Below are 27,166 nucleotides of genomic sequence, written 5' to 3' on the forward strand. Positions count from 1 at the left end.
GTATAACCAAAGCAGGATTTTACCAGTGATGTCAGCTGATGAGCAGGTGGGTGTGGTTGGGGGGAAATGGCCTTGTAGGCCAAAGTGGACCCCCTGGTGGGTCAGTATTGGTCTGCAGGTCAGAGGGTCCCTAACCTCTGGATTAATCAATATATTACTTAGATTTCTTAAAGTAAAGCCCTTCAGCTCAGGATGGAGTCATTCACAAATCATCACAAGGATAATTCTATAGTATCAAAAGACAATATTAAATTATGCTGGCTTCTCAGTTGTAATTTCTCATCAGAGGTACCTACCCAACATGCCAGAACAGTAATGAGCCATCGGACCCTCCACTGGCAAAGAACCCTTCATGAACAGGATGCCAGGCCACAGCTGCAATGCAGAAATTCACAATTACTAGTACTTATTTACATTTTTCCAATGGTGTACTAGAACAGAAGTAACGTAGGATCTGACTAGATGAGAGAGGATGGATTACAGTGCAGCGATGAGCAGTGGACAACAGGCATCAGTGGAGGGGCAGGAAAAGAGACCGGCAGTTCAGAGTAGCCTTTGGAGTTCTCATGGGAGGATCTGTGGAGGGGGACCTCGTTTAATGAATGGAGAGAAGGCTACTTAAGCAACAGCTTGCCAGAAGGCTTACTGATGGGAAGCAGAGAAGAAAGCAAAGACAAGTAGGATGTTGGAAGAGAGGAGATGCAGGTGAATACAGGTGAAACTCAAAAATTAGAATATCGTGGAAAAGTTCATTTATTTCAGTAATTCAACTTAAAAGGTGAAACTAATATATGAGAGAGACTCGTGACATGCAAAGCGAGATATGTCAAGCATTTATTTGTTATAATTGTGATGATCATGGCCCCACATCAACACAGACTGTGGAAACTTCACACTGGACTTCAAGCATCTGGCATTGTGTGCCTCCCCATTCTTCCTCCAGACTCTGGGTCCTTGGTTTCCAAATGAGATGCAAAAGCTGCTCTCATCAGAAAAGAGATTTGGGGAGCCATGCCATCAGCTGGTGTTGGTCCACTGTGCTTCATTAAGCCCAGGGTCAATGCAGCAGTCTATCAGGAGATTTTGGAGCACTTCATGCTTCCTTCTGCAGACGAGCTTTATGGGGATGCTGACTTCATTTTCTAGCAGGACTTTGGCACCTGCCCACACTGCCAAAAGTACCAAAACCTGGTTCAATGCCCATGGGATTACTGTGCTTGACTGGCCAGCAAACTTGCCTGACCTGAACCCCATAGAGAATCTATGGGGCATTGCCAGGAGAAAGATGAGACACATGAGACCGAGCAATGCAGAAGAGCTGAATTACTGAAATAAATGAACTTTCCCACAATATTCTAATTTTCCGAGTTTCACCTGTAGATATGGTATGGAGAAATAAATACACAAACTTGAAGTTCACACACAGCATGGCAGAGCCAATGGGTAGGAAAATGGGTAATATGGGAGGTGGAGACTGAATTGTCAGCAGGGACAAAAGCTGCTGCTAGAAAGACAGGAGTGCTCTGAAGAGTTAACATCAAGAGGGATAGTGTGATCAATAGCTTCAAAGGTAGACAGATTAGGAGAAGGGAAATGTTGTAGAGAGGGAGAAGCTATAAGATTTCTAAACAGATTAAGGATATAGAAGATTTGGGCATGCTTGATTTGAGCAATGGTATTAGTGGCGCTGTGGGTAAAAGCCTCAGCGCCTAGGGCTTGCCGATCGAAAGGTCGGCGGTTCGAATCCCCGCGGCGGGGTGCGCTCCCGCTGCTCGGTCCCAGCGCCTGCCAACCTAGCAGTTCGAAAGCACCCCTGGGTGCAAGTAGATAAATAGGTACCGCTTACCAGCGGGAAGGTAAACGGCGTTCCGTGTGCTGCGCTGGCTCGCCAGATGCAGCTTTGTCACGCTGGCCACGTGACCCGGAAATGTCTCCGGACAGCGCTGGCCCCCGGCCTATAGATGTGAGATGGGCGCACAAACCCCAGAGTCTGTCAAGACTGGCCCGCTCGGGCAGGGGTACCTTTACCTTTACCTTTATTAGTTATCTTATCAACTACAGATCATAGAAACTGAAGTGATATAATGCAGACTTTGCATAGTTACTTTCAATGGTTTTGAATATCCAACCACCAAGTTCAGAAACAACTGACACAAAAGTTATTTTTAACCTGTTGCCTCCTTCTTATGACCTCTGAAGACTTGAAGCTCTTCTTTCAGATTTCGAATATCAAAGAGTTTGCAGAGGTGATCACGAGATGCGGTAAGTAGCCAGTTGCCATTTAGGTTCAATTTGACTTCCATCACAGTGTTCTTATGAGCATGACTGGAATATATCATAAAAAGAATAAACTCTGCATAATTTAAAGAAATGAGCAATTAAAGCAACCCACTGTCTTCAAAACAGCTCAAATAGTAAAAAGTATTCTATCCACTTTCTCCACAGCATGCATAATTTTTTGAAACATCTAACATGTCCCCTGACCCCATCATAATGAAATGAAATAAAATAAAATAATAAATAAAATAATAAAATAAAATAAAATAAAAAATCTGAACATTTTAGCATTTTCTCATAGTGAAACTGTGCTAAACCCTTGTTTCAATTGCTGTTACAACACTTTTTACAGCCATCTCACACATTATTCCAAATAAATTGAGCAATAATATTCTAAATAAGTATTCAATAAATCTATATATGCTGAAGGCCCAGAAATTTTTGGCAAAAAGAGCCAAGGCACCATCTGCAATTGCACTTACAGTGTAGCAAGGCTCTGGCCAGTCTTTGGATCCCAGAACTTGATTGGCTGCTGACTATCTTTGCTTCCAGAAACCACCAAACCTTTTGTTGGATGCCAGTCAACACACTTGACATCAGCACCATGGCCTGTTTAAAATACAAAGATACTGTTGTTGAAGAGACTTCACACAGAAAATTAAATAATGAAACAATCTATCCCAACTATGAAATGGCATAATTGTTTGGACAGCTTTTTCCTTCAAGGATTTCAAAGTTATACAAAATTGTTTTATATACAGTCCATGCTGTACTATATTAAATATGTGATTACCTTTCAATGTATGTTCAAAAACTAGTTTGGAGCAAGAAGATGTATTAACACAAACTTTGTCTAGATTCCTTATTGGAATCTAAACATGAATAACATTTGTTCATATATTGGTTTCAATAATGCATATAAATCAGAATTGACCCTTCTAGCTGCTGTTCCATTCAAACTCCCATCAGCCCCTGCCAGCACGGCCAACATTCAGGGAGATGGGAATTGTAATCTAGAAATATCTGGAGGTCCATAGGTTCCCCATCCGTGAAAGACATTTTTCTAATGGTAACAGGCAATAAATGATTCGATTAAGTGGCATGGACATTAGAGATTATTTTAAAGTTACTTTAAAACCAAACATTTCATAATATTGTGTTATGACTCAACCTACAGCTGCCAAAATTAATAAGCTCTCTTTCATTTTAATATTTGTTTTGCTCTTTTTTTGGACAGCTATCAAAGTATACACAAAATAATCTATATATTTACTGAAGAGGAATGAATTCCATGCAAAATTATGAATAATTTTACAACTAGTGTTTGTTCTAGACTCCTCATTTGCACCCCACAAAAAAACCCCTAAAACTTTTCTCATCAGATCAATATTTATTGATTGGTAACATCCTTTTTTTTTGAACTTCCAAAAAATACCCAAAGGTTAGGTCACTGGATCATCTAAGCAGATCACAGATATAAACGCAGGAAGTTGACCTTTATTTTTATTTTATTTGCTATCTATTTCTCCTACTTTGAACCAGTTTCCATATCACGTTAAACTCTTAGGTTTTCTATTCTTTTTATTATGATACACTATGGTTTAATGTGAACAAGGAGTGTGCAAGTACTTGACAGTTCCTTTACCACAGGCAAAACCAAAACCCAGATGCAGAAATGAAGTTCTTTGCGTGTTAACCAAACCACACAAACATGCACAAACAGAGAATTATATTCAAAGCAGTATGCACTAAAGTTCAAAGCTAGCGCTGGTATGCCATCAACAAGCCAGGCAGTGGCGACTGGAAAGGTTTCAATTCACATTGTACAGATGGTGCACTAGTCTGATGGCCTACAGCAGCCCGCACAGGTGCAAATTTCGAAAGCTCTTGCTTGCATGAATCATAAGCAGCACTCCATGGTCCACAGCACTGCAATACCTGCATGCAAACTGGGTCTTGCTTCCACTCTCAGATCTACTTTTATAGCAAAAGCCAGGAAGTGAATCCAGGAAGTGCCCCCTGGACACACTCACATAAGCGATGCAATGGTTTGTGTGCTCACCAGATCAAATCTACAACCCTGAGGTATTACGGTGGTGACTGTTCTTAGATTCTTGGAGAACATTAACTGGTTAATGATTAATTATTGCAGTAGAAGCACAACAATTGTTAATTGATCTTAGAGATCTACACAACTGTTCAGAAAACATCCATAGGTTGAGATCACTTTACCCACCCGGACAGGACAAAGAAGAAAAAAATCAATATCTGATTCTTTATATTATGGGCTTCATCGTTTGAATCAATCAACAGGTTTAAGGAGCTTTGCACCAGATTTTCTCAAACAGCCCCCTCCCCCCCAAAAGCAAGGAAATCATTTTTGAAAGTGACGGGATTTTTCAAAACTGCTTGTGATATGACATGGTGTCTGCCACTAAAGAAAAATAGTAAAAAAAATTCATTATGCAGCCTTGGGTGAACCTAAAGTAACTCTTTGGGTCCATAGGGCCAGAAATAACTAATCCGTTTCACTAGCAAAAGCCAGTGCCACTAGTGCAACAGGGCTTTACTCTCCCCAAATCCACTCTTATGGTCAAGAGAACCCCCCAGCACAACACACAGGGAAATGGCTTACTCTGACAGAAGCATCTTCCACCCATAATTTCCAACAACACCTGGAGGGGCACAAGTTCACCATCCCTGTTTTAAGCGATGCTGGCAAAGCAGGGACCATATTTTATGTCTCATAAACTTAAAATAAAGAATAAGCTTCATGGTTACTTTTAATTTTTTGCAGGTTTTTTATACGGGAAATACACAATTAAAATTTTGAACAATTTTGTATTTTCACAATAAAAGTTTACAAGTCAATGAAAAATGTGTTATCTTATGATTTATCAGTAATTAAACTAAAGCCTGACACAGACAAGGCATAATTAACCTACAAACTCAAAACAGGCCCTGTATCCCAGTTAACTGTGAACAGTAATTAAAGTGGTAATAATTATTAAACAGTAGTAGTTAGTGGAATTTCAGGACCACCCTTTATCATAGAATTGTAGAGTTGGAAGGGATCTCAGGGGTCATCTAGTCCAACCCCCTGCAATGCAGAAATCAAAATTAAAGAATCCCTAACAACTAAATAATCTCTGATTAAAGAGTCCCTTTATAAAACTGATAAGGAAAATAAATATTCAGTCATTACCTAGATTAAAACACACTTTAACCTGGTGTCTTCCAGAATTTTGGGGCTACAACCACCATCAGACCAGCTTAGTACAGTCAAGGCACCAGGTAGGTAAAAGGCTGGGTTTAAGGAATGCAACTACAAGAATGGGTAACAATTGCTGTGAATCAAAAACTGTCCATTTGGCAGCAATAAAAATCAAGGACGATACTAACAAAGCATTTGTGTGGGGTGCCAAGAGGAAGACTTCCTCATTGTTAAACTTGTCATCTTTTGATTTAGTCAACAAATGGCCTTTTCTGAACCAAGTGGCTTGGGAGAGAAAGTTTGAGATACATGTCTGTAAGAGACATATTAATAGGTTAATATGTTGATAGCCAATAATGTGTGATATTTCAAGTGCTATATACAGTTTTGATAGTGGCAAGTGTGCAGAACCTGAGCACAAGTCTTTTAGCTCCCAGTGCAACGAAATGACCACTTGCCACCTCTGAGTGCCTAAGATAAGGTTAGTAGCTTCTTGCAAATACAGGAACAGCATTCTCTTTAGCATGTTTAGACTCTTTAGAATTAAACCACACTATATTTCATTTTCACTTTTGCACAACATTAATTCATGCAGAACATTTCTCTGCCTTTTTTTTTTGACTGTCCTTCCCTGGTTTAGCAATGACTGAAATCAAACAAAGTTTCTTACACATGTGCATGTGCTGTGCTGTTCAACGTATCATGAGCTGCTTTTTTATAACTCTACATGTCACAAATTCCCCCGTGTTTTGGGAATGGAACTTCAGGCTGCTTGTTGTAAGAGTGAGCAGGCGAACACACAACCTACTGTTAGTCACATGAACAAAAGATATACATGTTGCCTGAAGGAGAACATTTATGACACATGGTGTATGAAACAAGGGAATAAAACATGGTAACATGTTTACTTCATTCCTTCTGTTTTCAACGTTCAGGCTATGAAGACGGCTGGTTCCCTCTATTTCCTCACGACTGTAAGCAATGCCGCTTATATAGCTAAAACAAACTTACCATCCAGGCACAAGAACAGGCTCTGGGGAACTCCAAGGTTTGCATAAGCACCACAAAATATTTAGGAAAAAAGTCTCAAGGAGGTGTGCCCAAAACAGTTCAACGAGGAATGGCTTGATGCTATGGAATGTTGATTCACTGCTGAGGGTGCAAGAGGAATGGGACGGAATGGCTGGAACCCCAAACAAATGCACTCTACACTGCAGCATTTTATTGTAGGTCTCACTGGTCTCTTCCTATTATAATTAGGAATGTATGCTTTTTGCAAAGATCTACCTCAAAATAGTACTGCGAGAGTAATTATACAAAGTATTTGGAGAATCAAATCTTGGAACATTAAATAAAATTAATTCTACACCTGACAATGCATTCAGTACAATGTAGGATGACTTTTTCCAGTTTTGGGGGTGTGTTTTTTAAACAAAACAGAGGTATTGCCTTAGTCCCCTGCTCCAGAACTGAGTTATCCGTGCCCCTTAAGGTGGGGCAGCTGCCACCATAGGCACCAGGTATTTCCAGAATGAGATGAGATGTGGATGTCATTGGTACTTCTGGCATAAATTAGCTCTAAAAAAATACTTGGGAGCTTGATAGGTACTTTTACACCAAGTGAGAGGATGATGTTCGAGCTGCTGCAGTGGAAATCTGTTTCAGCAGCTGCCCCCAACACTGAAGCAAAAAGGCTGCGTTGCCATGTGTCCTAATATACTAGTCTCCAACTCCTCGATTAAATATATTCAGTGAACCGAAAGGAAAATCAAAGAACCATTACAAAATGTGTTAAAAGCTCCCAATATTATAAAGAATAGATTGGTCAAATCCTATCTATTAATGTCGGTGGCAAATTTCCATCAATTCGGGGGGGGGGGGGAAGAAATGCAATTTGTACCCTAAACGTCCCCAGCATCTTATTGACTGTGTGTGCACATAACTTCCAAAGAAATTGGAGCCATGTAGAATTTTTACTCCCAAAATTTATGAAATAAAAAGTGTGATTTTTTTTAGGGGTAAAGTGATTTCCAATCCCCACTTCTCCTATTTTGGTCTTTTACTTCTCGGCACCTGTTTGCATTCCAAACTCAAGCTGCTTGAGTTCCATTTTCACTGGGTTTTTTTTCTGAATAACTGCAGAGGTATCGAGGGAACAAAACCTGTGACTGTTGAGCCAGTGCAGCCAGACCCTGGGATTCTGGGACTCGAGCCACAGGCCCTACCTGGAGAAAGTGGCTCCACCACTGTAGTTAGTGTACCCAAGGGCAGTCCAGTAGAGTTAGAGGAGGGGCGCTCCACTACACTGTTGGGAGGTCCCAAAGGTTCAGGAGCTATAGGATCCCAACCAATCAGGGACCACATAGTGAATGCGATGTCACAAAAATCAATCAAATATGGCTACAGGGTAATGTCACTAATGGCAAACAAAGCCCTTGCACTATGAATAGAGCAAGAGGGAAAACATAGACTATGCCACTATCAAGGCATAGTCTTGAGTGACACTATTGTATTGTTGGGCTGTGCTAGCATGCAATGAAACCACTGCAGTGTATTGTGGGAAGACATGGAGCATCACTTGGCCAGGCAACATACTGACATGTTTCCTCTCCCCCACTCCCCATAATTTATAAGGAGGGCAATGGGAGGGCATTTTTTATCCAAATGGTATGGCCCTTTTACTAAACCTGACTGGCTATGCAGTGAGAGTGTCAGTATGCCTGATTTCTCTCATCACTTTTTTTTTGTCCCTTCTTGACCCCTCTAAATGACCAAGAAGGAAAGGGGTTTCTGAGGGTGTGAAAATATTTGCAAACGTCAGCTGTTGCCCTTTTGACCAAGTTCTAGAATAGCCTAAGCATGGAAACAGGATACATTGAGATAATAAATAAATAAATATGTAAAAGGACTGCAGATGAATGGGGGGATTGCTTCTGTGGGCTATTGTTGTATTTATCATCAGCCAGCCCCTTAATCTACCTGTAGCTCCTTCTACCCTCTCCTATCTTGATGAGCCTGAAACCTATCAACTGCCAATAACCCATGCTCGCTTCCGCAGCACATATACTAAACTGCCAATAACCCGAAGAGACATAGTATCCTTAAGATAGATTTGAATGATTGTAAGCTAATCTTGGCTGCAAAGCAGAGTAGAAAGGAAAATATTAAAATAAAAAATAAAGTAGTGAAACAGAGCAGACTTGAAAACTCTCACCCTCATGTTACCTTGGTTTGTTGTTTTGATCTTAGTGGCTAGCAAAAAGTTCCCTTATGACAAAATACTTGTAAGTATGTGAAAATGTCCTAGTAGAATGACTAGAATTCAGGGTTTCCATTACAATGTCTAGCACAGTGTTGTCATCATAAGCCAAAAAAAGTCAAACCTGAAAATATTCTTTTGTTCCAAGGTAACTCCCTCCAAAAAATACCTCTGGGTATCCTATCCTCCAGAAACCTAGTAACTGTTTGGGAACAGTTTGGCTCAACTTTCCTCTGAAATTCTAAAGAAAATTCAATAGAAGCACTTGGAAAAAGAAAAGTGTATTACTTATCACCAGGCACTATCATATAGAATGCATTCCTCAGTGTTTAGTCTGTTTTCCCCAATCCATGCTTCTTTAATTATACTTAGTAATTATTTAATAATACCCCCCAATAAACCAGCAGAGACTGGGAAGGCAGGGGGCAAGAGAAATAAAAAAGAGTTTTTCACAGGTAACAATGTCTGTAACTGGGTAGCACCTCAGCGTTCTGGGTCACTGGATGGTGACAAACAGAAGAAAAATTATACACTATGGCTGGGTAGATACTCTATGTTTACAGCACATGGATTCCCTCAAAGAATCCTGGGAACTGTAGTTCCCACTTAAAGAGCTACAATATCCAGCTCCATCAACAAATTGCAGTTCCCAGGATCGTTTAGAGGCAGTTACGTGCTTTAAATGTGTGCTGTGTACATACACACCATTCAGCTTTGCAGGCTGAAAGTTTCAGGTTCGACCCCTGGTATCTCTAGCAAGAAGGATCAGGTAGCAGCTGATAGGAAAGATTTCTTCTTGAGACCATACAGAGCCATGGCCAGTCATTGTACAGTGATGCCTCGCAAGACGAAAAGAATCCGTTCTGTGATTCTCTTCGTCTAGCGGTTTTTTTCGTCTTACGAAGCAAGCCCATTGAAGGATTAGCGGATTAGCGCTATTAGTGGCTTTTAGAGGCTTATCTGCTGATCGGATCAGCTGATAAGCAGCTTAGCGGCTTAGAAAAAAGGGGGGGAAGGGGAAAAAAACCAGCAGGAGCTCGCAAGACATTGTCGTCTTGGGAAGCAAGCCCATAGGAGATTCGTTTTGCGAAGCACCTCCAAAACGGAAAACTCTTTCGTCTAGCGAGTTTTCCATCTTGCGAGGCATTCGTCTTGCGGGGCACCACTGTATATAATACTGGATTTATTGGACAAATAACATAACCTGGTATAAGACTGCTTCTTGTATTTCTAGGGGCAGCTTTGATTTTTATGTTGATGGTTAAAATATATTTTTTTCCACATAAATTCTAAGTTTTTTGGCCCTAGTATGCCAAATATCTAAGACTGCAGTGTTTTTCCAACTAGTTGGGTTAATCAAATTATCTGGAGCACCCAAATATTTCTTTTTCACACAAGGATGTACAAAAACATGGATATCAAGGACTGTCTTAAAAGAGGTATTCTCTCTTCCTTTCTATACTGTGAATACACAGTATCTAGAACATAGCAGGATTTTTCTTCAGAATGACTGTTTACTCATAAGCAAATTTAAAGCAACTAAGATTTCTTTAATGAGATGGCAGTCCTTTGTAGTCATTATAATTACCATTACCCTTTGTGGTCATTATAACTATTTTTTTGTGGGGGGAAATCCAAAGTACTATATATACACACTTGGCATTTACTGCAAGTTTTAAAATAACTATTTGAAGTTCATTTTGAAACAGGACACTCACAAAAGTAAATGGGTCTCATCTATCCAAATTAAAAATCACTAAATGTTGTGAAACATATAGTTGAAATTTGTAAATGTTGTTGAACTAGATCACTATTCTCATTTATTTAACCGTATGCTACAACCATCATGTGGGAAGTCACCTAAAAAAAATCAGAATTTAAATGCAGCTATGTGAATATGTAGGATGAGAGCAAAATGGAAGCATTGCTACACTTGGCAAATAGCTATTGGCAAACACCTATAGGTATACAGAGGTTTGCTGGAACAATTCCAGTTCCCAATGCATTTCAAGCAAATTGCTCTTTTTAGGGGAGATAACTCATAGAAATCACAATAGAAAAACAATATAGTTGGCTTGTTCTTAGCAGGAAGTGGAGAGTGTCGATGAGTAACTACTCTAGCTGCCATTTCTGCTCAGTATGCATTTGATATTTCCGAATAAAATGATATGGAAGCATAGCACTGGATGCCATTAGGATGCTAATCAGATTCAGCATTCCCACCTCCCCTTTTCATTTGTTTTGGGTTGAACAGTCTCTGTGCGCTCCAACTATCTGGTTAAGGTTAAAGACTGGATACAGGTAAGACTGAACATATGTCAATGGGCAGGCTTTGTGACATGGGAGGGTATCAGGATTCCCAGCACTGACAGTGTTTTGGCTCCATTTGATCATTCAGGTTCACAGAACCTAGATAACACAAGAGACATGGGTGTTTTCTGTCAGTCTAATTGCTGAGAAAAACTGGTATTTTTTGCACAGATGTAAACCTAGAAATCTTCATTCATGTCTTCATAACTTCAAGGTTAAACTCCTTTAATGCATTTTGTGCAACAGTTTGGAGGACGACCTTCTAAAGGGATGAATTGACAGAAACAGTGCTCTAGTGTCTGGACTGGCTGTGCATAGAGAATTCTAAAGGGTCTGGACTAAGCATATCCATGAGACTGACTGTGCACGCATGTTCTGTCATAAACTTCAAGAATCAAGTATGCAAAGGCACATAAAGAGGCATTCCTAATGGCTGTTCCTCAACCTTCACTCTTTTCCCCAAAGCCTGAATCTACATCTTCCAGAAACTGGCATTTAGTGGACAGCGATAAGGTATAATACTTGGTAAAGGTAAAGGTAAAGGGAACCCTGACCATTAGGTTCAGTCGTGACTGACTCTGGGGTTGCGGCGCTCATCTCGCTTTATTGGCTGAGGGAGCCAGCGTACAGCTTCCGGGTCATGTGGCCAGCATGACGAAGCCGCTTCTGGCGAACCAGACCAGCGCACGGAAATGCCGTTTACCTTCCCGCCAGAGCGGTACCTATGTATCTACTTGCACTTTGACGTGCTTTCGAACTGGGCAGCAGGGACCGAGCAACGGGAGCTCACCCCGTCGCGGGGATTCGAACCGCCGACCTTCTGGTCGGCAAGCCCTAGGCTCTGTGGCTTAACCCACAGCGCCACCCACGTCCCCCATAATACTTGGTATTCTGTGATATAAATACTGGACATATTGGAAAGATGGTTAATTTATTTTTCTCTATTGCTTTCCAATTTCTGCTCCTTTGACTTTTGTTTTGCCATCTTTCCTTGAGAAATTATGTTTGTGAATATTCCAAGAAATCACTGTATCTCAGCCAGTGGTTAAGTAGAGCTTGCAGAATAAGAAGCGACAGGCACCTTGACACTCATGTATAACTCAATGACAATGGAAAGTGTCCTAAAACTGAGGACTAGGTAGAGAGACAAAGCATCAGAAAACAGGGTACAGATACTAGCAGAAGAGTAGTAAACTGAACACCAAAAGGTCTGATAAAACTTTATCTGCTGGATTCTACTACACTTTGAGCCCCCCCCCCCGCAATAATGCAGTTGTTTCATGATAAGATAGAAGATAAGTTTGACAGAAATTTCATTCTCTCCTTAGATTGCATTCTGGTAATGTCTAAAAGGCAGAGACTATTACTCAGGGTCTTTTTGGTTTGGCGCTTTTTTTTTTTTTTGTAAAGTGGATTTTTAATAAAGGAAAAAATGGGAAAATTCATTAAATACAGTGCTTATGAATTAAGTTGAGTAACAATATGAGGCTGATAAATGAAAACAAAACTGGTTCTTTAAAATTCAGAACATTTCAAAGCTGTACTGTATCTTTGGGAGAAGAAAGTTCTTTTAACAATACTTGAGAAACAGGATCCCGTTTGTTACAGAATCATTTCACCTTTGTCCTGGTTCCTTGGATTTCAGAAGAATGTGCCAAAAAGACAGTAAAGGGAAGTGCCTAATTTGATCTATTCATTCAGTAATACTAGGTGTGATTTGAGACCTCCATTTCCTTGTTCTTTCTTTATTGAGTCAATAGTATAATTTAATAATAGGAGTACAGGGTCATTTGGGATTTCATAACTACTCAGATGAAGGGTGGTATACAAATGTAATAAACAAACAAACAAAATTATTATTATTATTAATAATACTATAGAAAACCTATAAACTTTGCCCTATATTGCTTACAAATTACACTTCTACATGTGGGAATAGTTTCCTGGTTCTTTCTGACATTTCCAATATGTATTTGAAATACTTTTATTTATTTTGCTTGTAACTTCAGGAGTTATAGGCCACTCAGCATTATTTTAAATGTTTCATCTTATTATCATATTTAAGGAGAACCTATGTACCTTATTCCAAAGCGTTCCTCAAGTATACATAGATACGATTTCCTACAATACTGTGCCCACTTGATCATTTATAACTTTACATGAATAGAATCATATGTAATAAATTTCCTTCATCTGCTTCAAGGGTAGGCGCCCTCTGGCCTGCAAGACCTCTCAATTTGGCCTGTGCGGCCTTTTCAGGCCCCCACCCACCCCCAGCACCTGACAACCAGCTGATAGTTGAACATTTGGGAAGCACTGTGGAAAATGATGCACTTTGACAGGAGTCAATCACCTGATGTAATTATGTCAGATAACTGACTAATGGGTGATCCCTCGATGGGGGTGGGGGTGGGATAAAGATCTGGTCTACTGGGGCAAAAATGTTTCCCACCCCTGATCTACTTGATCCGCAGCTATGACAGCAAAAGATCTCAGGTTCTAGGGGGTGAGCACTTTCAATCACCATGTTTACACAGGTGAGAAAAGGATACTAGAGCTCTATAAATCTGTCCCATTAACCTTGGCCATTCTAAAGTCTGTTTTTATTTCTCATAGAAATGAAACTCAGGATTATGGGTGGAATTCAACATTGTGCTAAAACAAACACCCTGTCTATGCAAACATTGCAGGTTGCCAGATGGCACAATTCCCTCATATGTTGCTCTGGGTGTTCTTCTGACCCCTCATATTGAGCCAATTTGGGGGTGCATGCAGAGAGAATTGCTTCCACTGACAGGGAGCATTAGGTGAATCCTGCCATGTGTTTTGAACCTCTAGAAGTAGATTTCTTAATCAAAACATTTGAGGTGTGCAAGTCAAGTCCAACTCTAAACGCTGGTTTGCCAGCCATATTAAGTAACTGCAGTTGTTGTGCTAACTTGTCATCCATCATATGGGTAAGTCAATACTTGTGCAAAAAACAAGCATCAAGTGTCTGAGACTTTCAGTTCAAAAAGTACTTGGTAGTAGCAGTAGTTAGCAGCAGAATAGCAGTTATTTATTTCACAAAATTCATATTCCCCTTGATTGAAGAAAAAACCTCAAGGTGGTTTACAAAGTTAGTAGCAGTAGCAGTAGCAGTTTATAAATAATAGGTATAATTGAACTTGAAAGACACATTTGCATCAAGATGTATTACTCTTATGTGAGCAGCTTTACCAACAGCAGCCTTATGATTTTGAAAATACAAGAACAATCATGAATTGCGGCTCTTTTAAATGTTTGAGAATTATTTAGATTTCTTAAGTTATTATGCTCAGGGAAATGAACAAAATTCCAAATATTTAAATGTTCATCCAATGAAACAGTCAACTGAATTATTCAGTTAATCCTGTGTATCTATTATTTTACTGCCTTCTTAAACAAAAATGCTTTTGTATCAGGCAGTCTAAAGCCAAGAATACCTCTCTATATGCCTCTACTCATGGATTTGAGGAGAATTCATGAAAATGGACCTGCATCTAGACTATCCTACGTTTCAGTGACCCTGCGTATCTGATTTTTACAGTTCTAGGATAACACGAGAAAGGGAAATTTAATCTATCCTGGGGAAGATTAATAAACAGTACTTTCATTTGGAACTTGCATATCTTCCCAAATCACCTAAACAACCATTTTGTCTCTTCCTGTAACATAGGGACCAATTCCACTTAGGCTTACAGCCAAGCACTTGATCCCAGCAGATAATACAGATCAAAGTCATACACACGTAGAAAGAAGTAATGTCCATGATATGAACACTTACTGTTGTGTTTTACTGGTTAAAAACAGCAAGCTGAAATGCTTCTGGGAGGCTAAAGGAAACTGCAGGCCCTGGAGAAGCAATGTTGTTCAGCACCTGCAAACTCAACAAGGGTAACCAAGACTGCAAGGTCAAGACTATGAAATATGAATGTCAATAGGCAAGTCCAACTGGTGTGTTTTTTTTGTCCTTTCTGAGAAAGGCATAAATGTCCCTTGTCACTACTGCAATCTTGGAGCTCCAGGGAGAAATGATGCCGTTGGAAGTACCCCAGGTTGTAAACCTCAGTGATTAGGAGATGAAAACGCTTAACTTCTCTATGGACGTCTTCAAGAGGTTGTATATAATCCGGGATCTCCCTACCAGATATAAGAATTACCTTAAGAGTAAGGGTGGAGAACCTGTGGCCCTGCAAATACTACACAGATCCAAGAGTCACATCATCAATGGTATAAAGATAAACTAAATTAAAAAGGATAATTTGTCCTTCCAAATTCGAAATGTAAACAGCTGGCCATGGCTACAAGCCGTATCTCTTTATCATGCTAATCTCTGAACACTTATTTGGAAAAGGGCAAAGAATTCCATGACATGTAGATGTAAGACAGTTGCTTGTTTATCCAAAAGGGAATGAATCCATCCATTGTCAGAGGACTTAATGAAGATATGATTTCTGGAAACAGCCAGAAAACCTCTGACTTAAGGGTAAAGGTAAAGGTAAAGGTAAAGGACAAGGACCCCTGGATGGTTAATTCTAGTCAAAGGTGACTATGGAGTTGTGGTGCTCATCTTGCTTCAGACTGAGGGAGCTGGCGTTTGACCACAAACAGCTTTCTGGGGCATGTGGCCAGCATGACTAAACTGCTTCTGGCACAATGGAACACCATGACATAAACCAGAGTGCACAGAAACACCATTTACCTTCCCATCACCTGTTTATCTACTTGCACTGGTATGCTTCCGAACTGCTAGGTTGGCAGAAGCTGAAACAGAGCAATGGGAGCTCACCCTGCTGGGCAGATTCAAAGCACCAATCTTCTGATCAGTAAGCCCAAGAGGCTCAGTGGTTTAGACCACAGGACACCCTCCAGCCTAAAAGGAATATTCGGTGCCCAACCAGCCAACAACCCAAATTTGTTTTTGACTGTTGTGATCAAATTTGCTATCAGTTGTCTATGTTGACACATTCTGTTTCTGACCTGGAAAGCAGTACCTAGTTAAATGGATTCATACAATGACAAATCTGAGCCCAAACTAATGCCCATCAAGTCATGCCAAATCCAGATTATTTAGATGTATGGAGTATATTTCATACTCCAGATGAAGAGAACCCAAGTTTAACAGGCTCAATAATCACACACAAAAAATCACACAAGAGTATTTCAAACACTACTGGGAAGAGAAAAGCGTATGCTGTGCAACACTGTCTATATTAGCCAGAACCTCAGAATTCACATCTGCTGGAGGCTGAATGAGCCTATATAAAGTTCATTTGTTTCTACTTTTTTAATCCCTCCGAGTGAACTCATATGAAGAGCACTATCATAAAAATAACATTCCACGTCCAATATGACCTGTATAATTTATGAACCCCTCAAAGGTAGATCCTGCATGTACCATTTAGTGTAACAATGAAGATGCTACTACCTTAAACATCCCTTCAGTCTGGTTTTCAAACTTTCTAGTTTCAGGGAACCCCTTCCTATCAACTTTTGTACCAAGGAACCACTGTGTACTGTAGAGGATTCTTGAAAGTGTTTTAGAGCACATACTTGATACATGAAGCATGTTGGTCAAATCTACTGGGTCTCACCATCGCCTTGTATAAAATGACAAGTGACAGCAGAGAAAGGTGAGTGGCAAGTAGTGGGCATCTCTCAAAGGACCTGGCTGATAATGTCTGAGGAGCTCAACAAATTTTAGAGAAAACAGGTTTTTGGGGCACAGCTTGAAATCCATTGCCTTAAATCAACAGCAATGCATTTACTAACTCCCCATGATGAATTCTTGGAGATAGGGAAACAGAAAAATATGATTTGTTAAAAAAATTAATCTGCCAACCGAAGTAGCTGTAGTTTTCTATACAGTAGATACACCACTGCTTGATATGTTTGGGGCATCCAAGCATGTACAAATGGCTAGAATGCATTTATAGGATCTATCACTATTCACATAACCAGCATGATCACTTATGTGACCAAACTAATTGCTTTTTCTATGCTCTTTTTATAATTATACTTTTTCAAAGCTGGTAAAAAATGGATTTAGGATTTAAAAAAAATCTAAACAGGTAATTTTAGATGGGAATTCAAGGGACAAAATTCTTTTTACCTGATAATTAGTTTACTTATAAAAATAATGAAGAAGGAAAGCTGAGGAACAAACAAGGCAATTTTCAGAAAGGTAATTTTTAAAAACCCATCATGAAATACAAATAATACTACAGATGGCTTAGTTTGAAGCTTCCGTTTCATAAACAGGAGCGTCTCCACCCCCATCGTTCTATCCGGACACTGAGGTCCAGAACCGAGGACTTTCTGGCAGTTCCCACACTGCGAGAAGCCAAGTTACAGGGAACCAGGCAGAGGGCCTTCTCGGTAGTGGCGCCCTCCCTGTGGAACGCCCTCCCACCAGATGTCAAAGAGAACAACAACTACCAGACTTTTAGAAGACATCTGAAGGCAGCCCTCTTTAGGGAAGCTTTTAATGTTTGATGTATTACAGTATTTTAATATTTTTCTGGAAGCCATCCAGAGTGGCTGGGGAAGCCCAGCCAGGTGGGCGGGGTATAAATAATAAATTATCATCATCATCATCATCATCCTCCTCCTCCTTAAAGCGGCCTTCTGTCTGGTCCTAAGTGAAAAACTTTCAGTTTTATTGTAACAGCCCAGATCTCTGAGCCTTATCTTCCACAGTATATCCTACTTTAGTTCTAAATTGCAATACTTCAGCAAAGAAGATTTTCAAGATTGTATTTGAATGAGATGTTGGGAATGTCATGGAAGATTAGGAGAAACTCTTTGCAGGTGGTATCACCTAAAATTGTGTGATCTAAGATCATTGGTGTATCAAATGTCAGGTTTGTTGACAGATTCATATGGAGTACCCAAAACAGTATTTATAGTTTAATATAAAAACAGACTGGTACATAATCTTATGAGTTATAAGCTAGTTGAGTATGATGGATTTCTGGAGACTGGGTCTATCACAGTACAACATCCCTGATAGTCATTTAGTCAACACAAATAGAACTAGGTAGAGCTGTGCTATGTAGGATTGTTTGGCTGTTAACATCTATGCTAAGGCTGCAATCCCAAACTTAATAGGGAGTAAAATGAGTGTGAGTTACTTCTGAACAAAGATGATTATGATTTCACTATACAAGTTTTAATTTATAGTTGATTAAAAACATAATTTGCTTACCTGTGAATTCTCCTTCTACTTGTTTGCCAGACAGTGAAGAAGGTGGTCCAATGTTCTGGACCACTGGACAGCAACAAGTAGGGAGAGCTGACTTTTAACACCTGCATAAATAAAACTATGCCATCTTTCAGTGCCTTGGGGGCTGGTGGAAGAAGTTGCTTAAAGTTACCTATTTAAGTTTTCCTATCAACATTCTGAACAATTTTTAAAGCTGAAGTCCACAACACAGTGTGTGCTGTCGCCCTCAGACACACCCTATGGGATCTGCCAAACTCCCCTTCCCCTCCTCATTTTTTATTTTCAAAAGATAGTGATGGAAGGTTTTTCATTTGAGGGTTTGTCCGTTTGGGGGGATACTGTCCGACTTTTTGTCTGTGTCTTATTTGTTTGGGGGGATGGTTTGGCAGCTTTGCAATGTTCTGAGCATTGTCAGTTTTTCTTCTATAAAACAGGTATTCTGTGGCACACACAACAGTTCCTTATATTTCCAAATGTTCCAGAGCCCAAAAAGGTTGGAAATCCCTGATTTAAAGGCATTATATACCAAAAGCATGGAGGAAGACCTGTGCCAAGGTCAATCTTTTCTACTCACAAGTAGGAAGAGCAGGATTTATTTATTTTTACTTAGCAGGAATTACCTACATATATGAAGAAGGCTCTAATAAACACAAGTTGTTCTATTTATGACCTAAGTAAGCTTCCCTAAACAAAAACATTTTATGTGTAGCTAACTGTGGGGAACCTTTGTGCCTCTCCCACGTATGTTGTTGGACTCCAAGTCCCATCATCTCTGTCTGCTGATGCTGAATGGGACTGAAGTTGGGACTTGGAAATCCAACACCTAAAGGGTCACAGACTATACAGTCTAACACATTTTGATGGACGTTGGCATCAGCTGCCAATATTATTAATATTATTTTGAAATTGTATACCACCCTTCATCTGTAGATCTCAGGGTGGGTCACAGCATAAAAATACAAGACAAAAACACATAATTAAAAGAACAGGAACAAAATTAACCAATAGCCCCTGCTCATTTAAAATAGGACGTTAGTCAGCCAAAGGCCTGGTTGAAGTAGAATGTTTTCACCTGGTACCTAAAGGTGTATAATGAAGGTGCCAGGCAAACCCTGCCCTGAGGAAAGCATTCCACAAATGAGGAGCCACTGCAGAAGAAGCCCATCCTTGTGTTGCCACCCTCCAGACCTCCTGTGCAGGAGGCACATATCGCAGGGTCCAGGTAGGTTCATATGGAGAGAGGTGGTCGTTGAGGTACTGCAGTCCCAAGCCATTTCAGGCTTTATACGTCAAAACCAGCACTTGAACTGGGCCTGGAAACTAACTGGCAGCTAGGCCAGGATCTGTGTAATATGCTCAAACCGTCTTGCCCCGGTGAGTAGCCTGGTTGCCGAATTGTTCATCGGCTAAAGTTTCTGAACTGTCTTCAGAGGCAGCCCTATGTATAATACATTGCAGTAATCTAACCTAAAGGTTACCAGAGCCTCAACAACAGTAGTTAGGCTATCCCTGTCCAGACAGGGGCGCAGCTGGGGCACAAGCCCAAGATGGTGGAAGGCACTCTTTACCACCAAGGCCCATTTGAGACTCAAGAGACAGCAAAGGATCCAGAAGTACTCCCAAGCTGCGTACCTGCTCCTTCAGAGGAAGTGTAACCACATCAAGAGCAGGCTATTTCCCATCCATCCAGTCTAGGGAAACCCCCCAAGCCCACTAACAGTGCCTCAGTCTTATCTAGATTCAGCTTCAGTTCGTTGGCTCTCATCCAGTCCATTACTGAGGCAAGACAACTGCCATACGTGCAGATGTAAAGGAGGAGTAGAACTCTGTGTTATCAGCATATTGCTGATAACATACTCCAAAACTCCGGATAACCCCCCTCAGTGGTTTCATGTAGATGCTATACAGCACAGGGGATAAAATTGAACCCTGAGAAATCCACACTGAAGGCTCCATGGGGCTGAAAAGAACTCCCCAAGCATCACCCTCTGGAAATGTCCATCCAAGTAGGACCGGAAGCACTGCAAAGCGGTGCCACCTACCCCTAACTCAGACAGAGGTCATCATACAGGGCCACCAAAGCAGTTATGTGCCAAAACTGGGCCTGAACCCCAATTTAAATGGATCTTTAATTTATAAAGCGCGCGGGGGGGGGGGGGATAAAGCTTATATGCCAAATCCTAACAGTTTAGATTCTAATTTCTGTTCTGTTCATGGAACAGGGCTTTCCAGCCTTCTCCTTCCCTCTGCACCCATCAGCACCCTCTCCCCAAATCTGCTTGGAAATGGTTGCAGGATAGGCTGCAGCAGGTTGCTAATGGCTGGGGGAGTAAGATGAAGTTGCATCTTTCAAGCCTCAAATGTTTACACATTTATGTAAGTCTTACAGAACTCAGTTAAATTTACTTCTGTGTAAACATGCATAGAATTACCGTATTTTTCGCTCTATAGGATGCACTTTTCCCCCTCCAAAAGTTAAGGGGAAATGTGTCTGCGTCCTATGGCGTGAATGCAGGCTCCTTGGCTTCAGCAAAAGCAACGCAAAGCCTCTGAAGCGCAGAGGGAGCACTCCCTTTGCACTCCGGAGGCTTCACGTTGCTTTCGCTGAAGCCTGGAGAGCAAGAGGGGTCGGTGCGCACCGACTCCTCTCGCTCTCCAAGCTTCAAGGATAGCTGCCTGAAGCATTTGGAGCGCAGTGCGAGTTCCTGCTGCGTTCCGGAGGCTTCAGGTTCCTTTCGCTGAAGCCAGGAAAGTCTTGCTCTCCCGGCTTCAGCAAAAGGAACCTGAAGCCTGCGGAGCGTAGCAGGAACTCGCACTGCACTCCGAAGGCTTCTGGGATCTTTGAGGCTGGTGGTGGGGGAAAGCAGCGCTTCCCCCCGCCAGCTCCAAAGAGCAGGTTGAAAGGAACCCGAAGCCTCCAGAGCCCAGCGGGAACTCCCGCTGCGCTCCGGAGGCTTCAGGTGAATGCACCTTGAACGCACAGAACGCACCTTGTTTTAGAGGGGGAGAACAAGAAAAATCTTCCCCCTCTGCACAGCGCCCCTTCAGCGCTTCACTGAAGGGGCACTGAGCAGAGAGGGGGAGATTATTTTCTTCTTGTTCTCCCCCTCTAAAACAAGGTGCATCCTATGGTCGGGTGTGTCCTATAGAGCAAAAAATACGGTAGACTGTAAGGTATGATTTTTACAAGTTATTTTGTAGCAGAAACAACTCAGTATCAGGCTCTAAGAAGGTAAGGAAGAAAGTACATCTGCATATGCTTCTCTGTCTACTGCCCCAAAGTTTTTAAGAACAAAAGTAGTGTTTGGCCACACTGTAAATTTAGCATGTTTATTTCTTTTGCTTCCACTTTTGTATTTCAAATGGAGGTAGTATATGCATGGCCTACAAAAAGGGAGACAGAGCTCAATGTCTGGATTGTATCCTGTGTGTGTATATTATCTGACAATTATGAAAACTTAAGAAACTGGAGGGGGGCTGTTTCAGATATAATTCTGAAGAAATGTTTCTCATGAATGATTTCTATTTCCTAAAGTAATACAGGAGAACGTTACTGAAGCCCAAAATAAAAGTTTAGAGTTCAAGATTTCTTAAGAGTTAAACTATTAGGTAAAAATGCATCAAGAGTCAAACACAAAACCAAACCACAAACTCTTTACTTCCTAAAGTGTAATAGTCTCTGAATGTTTGCTATTTATTTTCTGTATTGACATCAAGTCAGGCTACAAAGCTAAAAAAATTACTAGGTAAACTTTCCTACAAAATGAATGAATACTAAAATACCATGTGATATAATGAAAATGAAAGCAGTGTTGCTACAATCCCTGCTCCTCGCTGTCTAGTATATATTTCAGATCCTTGTAATGTAAACCACTTAAGAGGTTTTTTATTAATTAAGCAGTATATAAATCTTGCCAAATAAGTAAGTCTATGAATATGTTGACAACTTTATTTCTTCTCAGTAAAAGATGTATTTTACCTAACTTTATGCTATTAATTAGAAACAGTAATTCATTCCCTAAAACTTTGTCGTGTCCACACCATGTGGGAAGTTAGGGGATTCCAAGGATGCTGTGCTTATATGGCATTTACTTGATGAAAAGCTGCACTTTCCATAAGGTGGCATAGTCTGATACAGGCACATGAAAATGGATAGCATCAACAAGTTACGTTTTTGAGGGGAAATACCCCTTCTTCTTGAGAAAGTGTTTCTGGTATAACTCATTACAGTTTTTATATACAGAAATGGGCACATGAAACTGGGCATTCAGCTTGCTTTCCTACACAGATGTTTCAACAGTCCTGGGAGTAGGGAATAATCATAGTACACAATGCTCCAATGTTAAAGCAATTTAAACAGATCATAAACAGTAACCAATAGGTTGTACCTTGTGATACAACTGATTGAATTATTAAGGATGGGGTGCTGGAATTGGAGGTTTTTGTATAGTCCTTATGTAGGCAACTACAAATAATTTCCCTCTATTCATATATCTCAATCAGTACTTTCTGGTACACATACCTCGAAGAATTCTCTCCTCATGGCAACGTAGAAAGTCCCAGATTCTAACAGTGCCGTCATCAGAGCATGTAGCAAATTTATTATCCGTGGGTGAGAAACTGTTACATGAAGACACACAGCAGGGGAAAGAAGTCAGCATTTAACATATCTAAACTTCTCAGACAGGGCAAAATTTAGCTAAAGTGTTAATATACTGATGGAGAAATTGGAACATATTGTGCCTGGAAAAATATACTTCAATCCGTTGACATAATTGAGTCCGTTTGGATAACTGAGAGCTCAGCTTTGTACTTTGATGCAGCGCAGCAAAAGCACTTTTTCCTGCATTTTGTTCCCCAACCAAAGGGGAACTTACACTTTGCACTGTTCCACCCACAGTTGAATAGATTTGCAATTCTCTGCATCATCTGTATAAAATGTGAAACTGACAAAAACATGCATTCCATGCTTTTGAAAGAAGGATGGAAATAGGCAATCCCAAGAGTGTTAATACTAAGCTTATTTCTTCATCCACAGATAACATTTCAAAATACAAGGGGGTGTATTTGATTACTAAAAATAAGAATAAAAACATATCATATGGCCTATATATGCAGAAAAAGTTACTGAGAAGAGATTTGCCACTCCAGTGAAACATTAGAGTCATAGAATATGCTTCAGAACTTGAAAAGCTTGTTGTAAATTGTGGAGAGCCAGGCATCCGTTTCTTATTGAGCTATGTTAGGCATTTGGTTGGACCATCATCAGTTACAGATGGGGAGCCACATCCTTTGTGATGCAGTGAAGAATCAAGTAGTGCTCTTGTTGAGATTATTCAAACAGTCATTCCCCCGAAATTGCGGGAACGTTTTATATGTGACATAAACTTTTTGTTTGGAGAAATCCACTTCACAGATACAATAGCATACACGTATGAGGTCACATCTTGTTAAACTTTGCCTGAAAATTCTGAATCAAAAGGAAAAATGATAAATTCAGCAGAAAGTGCTTCTGTGGTAATGAATCTTCTTCTCCAATGGACAGCACCAAAACTTTTGAGATAGGTCTAGTTTCTTCTTCAGCTCCTCTTCAGACACACTTTAAATGAGTAAGATTTCTTCCACTTGCATTATTTGCTAAAGACTGTAAGCATTCTTCACATGCATCTCAGCAAGGAAATCTCAGTTCACTTGTTATACTGAGCATACATTTGCACAATTGGAACACTTGACACTGAACCAGGTAGATGTCCTAAAGTTGCCTTGTCAGCTTTAGATTCCAAACTTGAGTAACCCATTCAATATTAATCATGACCTGGATGTGGAAATTGGTGTGGGTCCTACATGCTACTGTAAATCTTGGACTCACCAAGCCAAGCAGTTCTTCACTTTATTTAGCTCTTTTATGTTGTGAGAACTATGCAGCTGCTTTATTTCTGGATTATATTTTATTCAATTATATTATTAAATACTGAATTCTTTATTTGGAATGAAATTGTCATCGTACACAAGTGAGCATAAAAAGAGAGTAACTGATACACATTGTGATCATATATAAAAAGAAACCAATACCAGTGCAAAATGCAGCAGACAAACACATCTCTAACATATTGCAGAGGCAGATACCGGGACAACACTATTTCAGAGATATGCCAGCAAATCAGTGAAATTGTGGAAACAAAAGAAAATACGTTTATGTGGTGCAAAACATTTCCCAGAATCTGACAATACCCATGCATATCTGCACCCAGAATACACTTAGAGAACAGTCTAATCATGGAAATAGGAACTACAGAAAATGGTATATTGTGTATAAACCTGGCCTCTCTAATCGCCTCCTTATGTGCCTGGAACATCTTGACGTTGTTCATGTTGGACTGCCAATATTTCACATATCCCCCATGGTCTGCTGTCAACATCCACATGTCATTATGTGACCAAGTCATAGCTCTCACTGGACTGTCATGAGCCTACAAAGTCAAAAATAAAGGAAGACCTCTAGTGAGCATACTCAAATAATATCATGCACCTTCACTTTTCTTTTAAAATGATTTTTTCTAATTTCAATTTAGGTAGATATAAGAACGAAAATGTCTTATATATAGATCCATACATTCATTTTATGAGGACTGTTATCAAAGCTTCAGCAGTGTTATAGTAAGTATTACTTAGTAATGAGTCAGTATTTTGTCTACAAATTTGATTTTTTTATCACCAATGGAACAGAAATGTCTCTCATATCAGAGAACGACAAAAATGCTAAGATTTAAATTAATCAATCAAAATCTCAGTGGCCAAATGCAAGAAGCATAAAGCTCAAAACGATGCTGACTCTCCATCTGTTTACAGTGGCAAGAAAGCAGATTACAGAAAGAAGTACTAATCAAGACAGCTTTGATAGTGATTTACCTGTAATATTGTTTCAAAGTTGAAAGTAAGCCCATTCCATAAGGTGAACTCTCCACTAGAAGCCCCAGTAACTAAGCGCCTCCCTTCTGGAGTCCACTGGAAGACAAGAATGAAGATGTATTACAACACAAATAGTTGCCCTGACACTACAGCAGAGTCTATCGCAAGGACAGACAACATGTCTGCACAGTTGTATTCTGCAGCTCTGTCTGCATTGGGTTCACTTACACACTGTCTGTACACCCCTCCACCCCACATTCTGGTATTTATTTGTTGCCCCATGCCCTGCTTCCAGTGCCTGAATACTACTGGATGAATAATTTGTCCATTTCTGACAAAAATACTTTGCACTATCACTGTGTCCCATAAAAAGATATCCATTCTGAAAAGTTGTTATTATTAATATTAGTAGTAGTAGTAGTATCTATTGTATTTATAAATCACCCTGTCTACAATGCAGAACGCAGCAAAGACAACAACAGAATTACACCACTGATTAAAACAAAAACAGAACTAAAAAAATCCATAAAACAGCTACTACTGGCTTGCTATATTCTTAGCAATTTATCACTGTGCCATGGAGTGTAACACTATACTTACCCTAACAACAAATACTGGACATTTTACTTTATTGGTAGATGTCCTAACAAATTTTGTTGTTACAGCATTCATAGGATTGTTCAACATTCCTATAGGAGGGACCAGCTAAAAGAGAGGAAAAAATGTTAAAAGTTATTCTTGGTACTTAATATGTGGAAACAGTCTTTTAGAAAATTGTTTGCAAGCTTATGTTCTTGAATGAGTAAACCAAAGAATCTCAATTTTGTGGAGACACTACAAAAGCATACCTAACATCATTCTTCAGAATTATATTACAATATGGCTTGGATGCAGAAATCCCACCATGAGAACAGAAGGCACATCTGCTTTGATAAAAACCATGGATGCAGTCCTCCCATGCAGTCCTCTCTCACACATACACACAGAGCCAAAGTGCCTTCTGCTCACATAATAGGATCTTTGAATCCATGTCTAGAGCTTTAGCAGGATCATCATACTAGAATGTGACTAAATGAATTCATCTTCTCCGCTCCTCCACTTGCAGCTGCTGGGTGACCTTGGGCCAGTCACGCTTCTCTGAAGTCTCTCAGCCCCACTCACCTCACAGAGTGTTTGTTGTGGGGGAGGAAGGGAAAGGAGAATGTTAGCCGCTTTGAGACTCCTGAAGGGGAGTGAAAGGCGGGATATCAAATCCAAACTCTTCTTCTTCTTCTTTCAAATCTACTTGTAAAATCAAGTTTCTATAGTACAATTAATGTTGTTATTCACTTCTCCCACACTTAAATAGAGAATTACAGCTTAAACCAATTTTTTAATCTTTCAGGAAGAAGAAAAATGTTTTACTGTCCAGGGGATAAATAAGCATGTGTACTTACATCATTATAATACCCTCCATCAGGCTGAATTGCCCGCATATCCCGTTGGTCTCTTTGCCATACTCTGTTCTGGAAAGATGAAAAAACATTTTCATTAATACTATTGGTTAAAACCTGCTAGCTAGCTTGTACCAAATGAGAAACAATGTTTGCCTGCAGTGTAGTGCTATTTTTGGAAAAGGAATGCAGCGTGTTTCATTTTCTAGAAGGAACAGGCAATTTCCTTCTTCAAATCAGTGCAAATCAGTTCAAGAACTTGAACTCAATGTCCCAAAGTAAAAAAAAAAATCCCTTCCTCTTCAAATTTGCTACCAAAGTGCACCAGTTCGAATCAGGCCACAATATAAAAAAAATCCCACATCGCACTCAGAATGGGAAACACTCTCCAGGCAATAGAGGACTTTGGGCTTTAAAAATTCAGTAGCGCTCTGTGAGACACCAAAATTAGGCGCCCCCACTTCTAGTGTTCCATTGTTTGTCATTGTTGCAGCGCCTCCTGTGGTGCCCTGTCGGCT

At 40.1% G+C, this 27,166-nt stretch overlaps 1 protein-coding gene across 2 annotated transcripts in view; it reads right to left on the reverse strand.

Moving 5' to 3' along the window:
- Window positions 1-27,166, reverse strand: part of WDR33 (WD repeat domain 33) — a 62,997-nt gene that overhangs the window by 15,668 nt on the left and 20,163 nt on the right. For both annotated transcript variants that reach the window (XM_082225187.1, XM_082225186.1), the window contains exons 3-10: window positions 26,652-26,720; window positions 25,816-25,920; window positions 25,216-25,311; window positions 24,625-24,776; window positions 22,829-22,926; window positions 2,760-2,886; window positions 2,171-2,325; window positions 297-375 (exon numbers count right to left, since the gene is read on the reverse strand). In XM_082225187.1, the coding sequence (XP_082081313.1) occupies window positions 297-375; window positions 2,171-2,325; window positions 2,760-2,886; window positions 22,829-22,926; window positions 24,625-24,776; window positions 25,216-25,311; window positions 25,816-25,920; window positions 26,652-26,720 (881 nt within the window). The remainder of the gene's footprint in view (window positions 1-296; window positions 376-2,170; window positions 2,326-2,759; window positions 2,887-22,828; window positions 22,927-24,624; window positions 24,777-25,215; window positions 25,312-25,815; window positions 25,921-26,651; window positions 26,721-27,166) is intronic.

This window comes from Podarcis vaucheri, assembly GCF_965113315.1.
Source record: "Podarcis vaucheri genome assembly, chromosome: 5".
Taxonomy (NCBI): Eukaryota; Metazoa; Chordata; class Lepidosauria; order Squamata; family Lacertidae; genus Podarcis; species Podarcis vaucheri.